Genomic DNA, 6,000 nt, shown 5'->3' on the forward strand with positions numbered 1-6,000 from the left:
GACTTTGTGTCCTGAAAACGGTTTTGCCGCAGAGAGCACAAAATGCTCACCGGCGCTCACGGACGGACTCGGTCTGACAGGTTTCCAGAAGACGAAACCTCAGAACGGAGATCGAACGCTGGTGTGAACCAAGCGTAATAGAATCCTAAAAGGAATGTATCAAACAAATTAAAACTTGATAATATAATTTTCTGATTGTACTTTGTTTATTCTATTTTTTGTACAATCTTATGGAGGCGGCCTGAGTTACTGTTTTACTGTGTTCACTTGGACCCTAGACACAACAGTCTGGAAATGTTCATTGATTTCTGTAGTAGAACTTTCTAGATTTCCTCAATGACTTGTGCAAAAGTCACTGTGCAATGAAGGGGAGATGGCAAACTATGATTATCATCCCTATTTGTGCTGATAATGAGAGGACTGCAGCAAAGCATTATATGGAAGCATTATAGGATTATTAGGCTTAGTGACCAGAGTAAAAACTGCAAGATGTTAGAATTTTTTTTGTTTGCTTTTTAAATATAGATACTGACATGGGTAATGTAAAAAAAACATCACCAAACAAAAAAAAAGATCTTCTGATAGAACATTATAAAAAAAAACCTGTAAGGCGAAGGCCCCACGTAGCGAAACACAGCGAAAAAAAAACAAACACTGTGGAAAAAATGCAGCAGAAATGCATCATGTTTTTTTCCGTAGTGTAACAGGCTTTTTCCTCTGCTGACTTTCTGCTCCTATTATACCTATATGGGAAATGCCAGCATTACCGTAGGTATAAGTGTATGTTCACATGGAGTATTTTGCAGGTGGATTTTGATGCAGAATCCACCTCAAAATCTTCCTGCAAAAATGTCTCCCATTCATTTCAATGGGAGTAACTAACTTTTTTTTCCCGCTAGTGATTTTTTTCAGCTAGCAGGAAAAAGAAGTGGCATGCCCTATCTTCCCTCGGATTCTGTGACTGAGTCAGCTGCAGGGTCCGAGACCACTCCTGGTTAGGCCCATTCATCCAGGCCTAATCAGGAGTGGAATGCGACGATGGAATGTTGATGCGCAGCATCGGGATCCCGTTGCGGCTAGCCGCGCGTAAAAGGTTTCCACTATGTAAACTAACCCTAATTGACAATCTGCAATATTAAAAAATGCGGGTGCTTTTCATACAGCGATGTGTTGATGGGATTAGCCAGAGTCCCATCCACTTTGAGGTACTGTAGAACATATCATTTTCGCAACATGGGGTTTCAGCCTAAAGCAACAAAGGGTAACTAAACTTTTGTTTACACGTTTGTTTTGCTTTATGAGCAAAGTGCCAAGTGTGTGTAAGTAATAGTAGTAAGTAAATCAAAGCAATGTCCATAAGATGTCCCTGCAGTCTTTAAATTAGGACACCAATCACTGCGAAGAAAATGTCACATCCAGGACACAGGGATAATATATGGAATGCAATCCGTATATGAAGTACAGCTACATAGTAATGTATCTATCAGTTTCATCATATGGCCTTACTGAATGGATGGAATCTACATTATCATGTAACTAAAGATCAATAGAAGAGTAAATATCTGCTCAGTGTTATGGAGGGAACTTTGCCAATATCCCACTACTGATATCTATTCCCCTGGTGAACGCTGAATGAATGAAGTGGTCGGCACAAATGTATTGTTACTGCCAATAAACGACATGCTTTGTAATATTAGAACTCATGACAAGATAAGTAACTGTCCACTGTCCTACTCCTTAAAATAAGATGGAAACTTACAGAGGAGTTCCCCATAAATGTATCCTTTGATATGTTATATTGACATGTCTGTAAATAAAAAGGGGGGACAGGGTCTACAACCTGTTTCCTACAAACCCTGAAAATAAATCGGCTGAGTCAAATAGTAGATCTGCTTAGAAATTTCTAAATTTTAATGAACATTTCTGCAAATTGCAAAAGTCTTTGTAATACAAACAAAATTGTATCATAAATTTCTAAGCAACACCGCATTCTGAAGACTCACTTAGTCGCTGCGACCCTTCCATTGTGGACACTGTCTGAGGCTTAGCCCCCATTTATGTTTTACATGTAAATCCAATGTAATACGACTGCATAGCTATAGGTATGAAGCTAAACAATTTTCTTGAAATGCAGGTAATATTACAGTAAAAACCAGACCCAGATTTGCTATATTTGTAAAATGCTGCATTCCTGGAGAGTATAGACCACAGTGCACACCTTTTATATTAAAGGTATTATATATATGATACCTTGAATGATGAGGGGAATAGTTCTATAATGCAGGGGAGGCAGCATCAATAATTGACTACTGGTGCACCATTCAAGAAGCAGGGGCAGAGCAATACAGCTGTACAAACCGAAAACCACAGCTGAACCATTTTACATCCCTCTGAAGCCACAAATACTTTTGCATGTGACACAACCGGGAATGTGAGCATTACAGCTTGCTGTCATTTACAGTCATTTGTGTACACGGCTTGACAACAGGCTGCAGAATAACCTATGTTACAAGCCCTGTGCAAAACCCAAGCCACACCTGTATCTGCAACCCTGTATCACTACACGGTGTATCAATCTATGGTGTATAATTCCATAGTGTATTACTAAATGCTGTATGAATCCATAGTGTATCACTACATGGTGTTTCAATCTATGGTGTATGAATCCTTGTATCATTACATGGTGTATCACTGCATGGTGTATGAATCCATAGTGTATCATTACATGGTGTATTAATCCATGGTGTATCAGTCAATGGTGTATCATTACATAGTGTATCACTGCATGGTGTATGAATCCATAGTGTATCATTACATGGTGTATGAATCCATAGTGTATCAGTCCATAGTGTATCAGTCCATGGTGTATCTGTCTATGGTGTAGCCTCCAGCTGTTCTGCAATAGCACGGTGCCCAGCTGATATGACCAAACATGAGGAAGGTGGGGTCTGCACCGAGGAGTCACTGATGCAGGGAAACTCTGCATCTCTACAAGGGAGGTGGACAGGGTAATCCACATTCAGCAACACACTGACACACTCCATGATTAGCAATGTAGACATGACCCTAGCAGTAAATGCCACAGACATGACAGGGCGAAGCACATGTGTGACTACTACACCTTCATACCTTGCGTTTCCGATCTATACGATCCCTAGGGACCTTGCGCCTTCTCCTCTCCTTTTCCCTCTCTTTCTCGTCAATGGCAGGCAGTTCCAGCTCCCGTACTTTTTTAATAGAAGCAGCAGCATGAGCCATTTTGAGGAGGCAAGAACCAGCTTCAAGGACTCAGCTCCTACCACACGAATACAAATCCAGTGTGTGTGTTTTTTCTCTTTCTCCCACTAAGTCTATGGCTGCCAGCCAGAACTTTCCACTGTAATCCTCCAATCCACAGACAAATTACAGCTCGTGTGCATATGCAGCAGGAGCCATCAGGCACTGTTACACCTGGCAGGTGTCAATGACAAGATGGGGAGAATCAGATCACTGCTCACACTGGCACGGTCCCAGGTTCTCACTGACAGTCCATCCTTACTGTGACTAGAGCCTGCGCCCTCTGACTACAGGAAGAGGCCACCTCGGAGCTGGCAGCAGGGGAGGAGGATCTCCTTGAAATTCCAGCAGTACCTCATCGCAGAGTAGAATGAGAATGGTGCAGTCTGACTTAATGACTTGCTGCTGCTGCTGCTGTTGCTGCTGCCGCTGCTAGGACTGCCTCGGATGGAGCACATGACATGTTTCCTTCCCTCCGTCCTTCTGCTTTCTGTTTAATGACATTATTGCAGATGGAAGCTGAAGCCGCACTGGCTGGGGCCGGTCCACCTGCTCCGAGCCTGGCACTAGTCAAATACACGGGTGAGCAAGCAAGAGCAGCTCGGAATATTCATGGCTCACCACAAACGTGAGTCTGCATACAGTACACTGACTGGAAATGTACGTGCTACAATCCCGCTTTCTCCTATGCTAGTGACATGCTCCATGTATTCTGGGTTATTAGCCACACTAGCACCGTCCTGCTGTCACCTGCTGTAGCCCAATACGGACACGAATGTAGACAAGATAGCCCCACACCTCTAGAATGACACAAAATGGGTTCATTGCGTTCCACCCCTACTCAATGTCTCCTGGATGTTCCATTATTATTTTTTATATGTTTATATTTGTTAATAAATAGCTGCAAGGCTGGCTAAGGGGACATTCACACTACCATTGGATGTCTGACCTGATAGTGTCCCTTAAAGAGGACCTTTCATCACTTGGCGCATAAGCGGTTTTATATACCGCTAGAAAGCCGACAGTGCGCTGAATTCAGCGCACTGTCGGCTTTCCTGATCTGTGCCCCGGGTAAAGAGCTATCGGTTCTGGTACCGTAGAAGGGCATTCCTGACAGTCATTCAGGAACGCCCTTCCTCGCTGTATCGCGCTGTACTGTGTGAGCGGGGAAGAACGCCCCCTCCCTCTGCTCACGGTGCTCGTCCATAGACGACTATTATCAGGAGGGGAGGGGGCGTTCCTCCCCGCTCACACAGTACAGTGCGATAGGCGCTGCTGTGGAGAAGGACGTTCCTGACTGACTGTCAGGAACACCCTTCTGACTGTGAAGAGCTACGGTACCCGGACCGATAGCTCTTTACCCAGGGCACAGATCGGGAAAGCTGACAGTGCGCAGAATTCAGCACACTGTCGGCCTCCAGCAGTATATAGAACTGCCTGTGCCCCGGACCATGAAAGGTCCACTTTAAAGGCTTTTGTATCTAGAAGAACTGATGTTTGAAGACACAGTTTGGTCACACCAAATATTGATGGGATTTAGATTTCTCTTTTGTTCTTTAATCATTAAATTAACTGTCAACTGAGAAAATTATACTAGTAACACTTATTTTTTCCTCCCCACTCTCACAGTACAGCACTATAGGCACTGCTGTGAGGAAGGGTGTTCCTGACTGACTGTCAGGAACACCCTTCTGACAGTAAAGAGCTACGGTACCAGCATCGATAGGTCTTTACCCGGGGCACATAATGGAAAAGCCAACAGTGCATGTGTCCAAGGACATGAAAGGTCCTCTTTAGGCTGAGGCCCCACGTTACAGAAACGCAGCTTTTTTTGTTGCAGATTTTGTTGTGGATTTTTAAGCCAAAATCAGAAGTGGTTTCAGCAGAAGGTGGAAGTATAAGAACTTTCTATATAGTTTCCATTCCTTTTCTAGCCACTCCCTAGGTTTGGCTCAAAAAATGCAGCAAAATCTGCAACAAAAAAAAGCTGTGTTTCCACGACGTGGGGCCTCAGCCTTAGGGTCCATTCACACGGAGGAAAATGGCGCTTTATTTGGCACTTAATTGTCAGCGCTGCAAAAAAAGCCTTCCATTGATTTCAATTGGTTCTGCTAGCTTACTAGCGGAAAATTCCGCTAGTGAAAAAAAAAGCTAGCAGCACCCATTGAAGTAAATGGGAGGAATTTTTTTTTCAGTGCTGATAATTCAGTGCCAAATAAAACGCCATTTTCCTCCGTGTGAATGGACCTTTAAGGTTTTTCTTTGTTCCTGCTTTCTGGGCATATGCAGGAAAAAAAGGACACCCGTCCATTGGGTTTTCAATTATCTAGGCCTCGGGCAGAGCCGTGCCTGGGCCAAAAGAAAATGGCCGCTTACCCAGGACGGAAGAAGATGCGCAGAGAGGCGGGTTGCTGAAGAAGATGGAGGCATCGCTGGAGAGTTCACTCACAGCATTGGGGACGCCCCCAGTGCTGTTTGAGTGCTGGGGCCCACCCCCAGTGCTGCAAGATAATTCATTTGCATACCGACAAAAACCAGGATTACAGGCGAACGGAGGCACAGAGAAGACAACGAAAGGTAGAAGAATAGCCTTTCTTAAGGCTATTCCGCCGTGGTACCTAGAAAAAATTGTATTTGAATGATAGGATCCCTTTAAAATCATGTATTGGACACTAGCAGCGGACACTACTGACGGTCACCAACGGTAGTGTGAACGCCTGCTAA

The 6,000-nt window shown here is 44.0% G+C and overlaps 1 protein-coding gene across 1 annotated transcript in view; it reads right to left on the reverse strand.

Annotated features, from left to right (window-relative positions):
• ANK2 (ankyrin 2) overlaps positions 1-3,432 on the reverse strand; it is a 188,433-nt gene extending 185,001 nt beyond the window's left edge. The window contains exon 1 of the mRNA XM_075286364.1: positions 3,130-3,432. Coding sequence (XP_075142465.1) covers positions 3,130-3,258 — 129 coding nt within the window. The 5' untranslated portion in view covers positions 3,259-3,432. The remainder of the gene's footprint in view (positions 1-3,129) is intronic.
• Positions 3,433-6,000: the final 2,568 nt, after the last annotated feature.

This window comes from Leptodactylus fuscus, chromosome 1, assembly GCF_031893055.1.
Source record: "Leptodactylus fuscus isolate aLepFus1 chromosome 1, aLepFus1.hap2, whole genome shotgun sequence".
NCBI lineage: Eukaryota > Metazoa > Chordata > Amphibia > Anura > Leptodactylidae > Leptodactylus > Leptodactylus fuscus.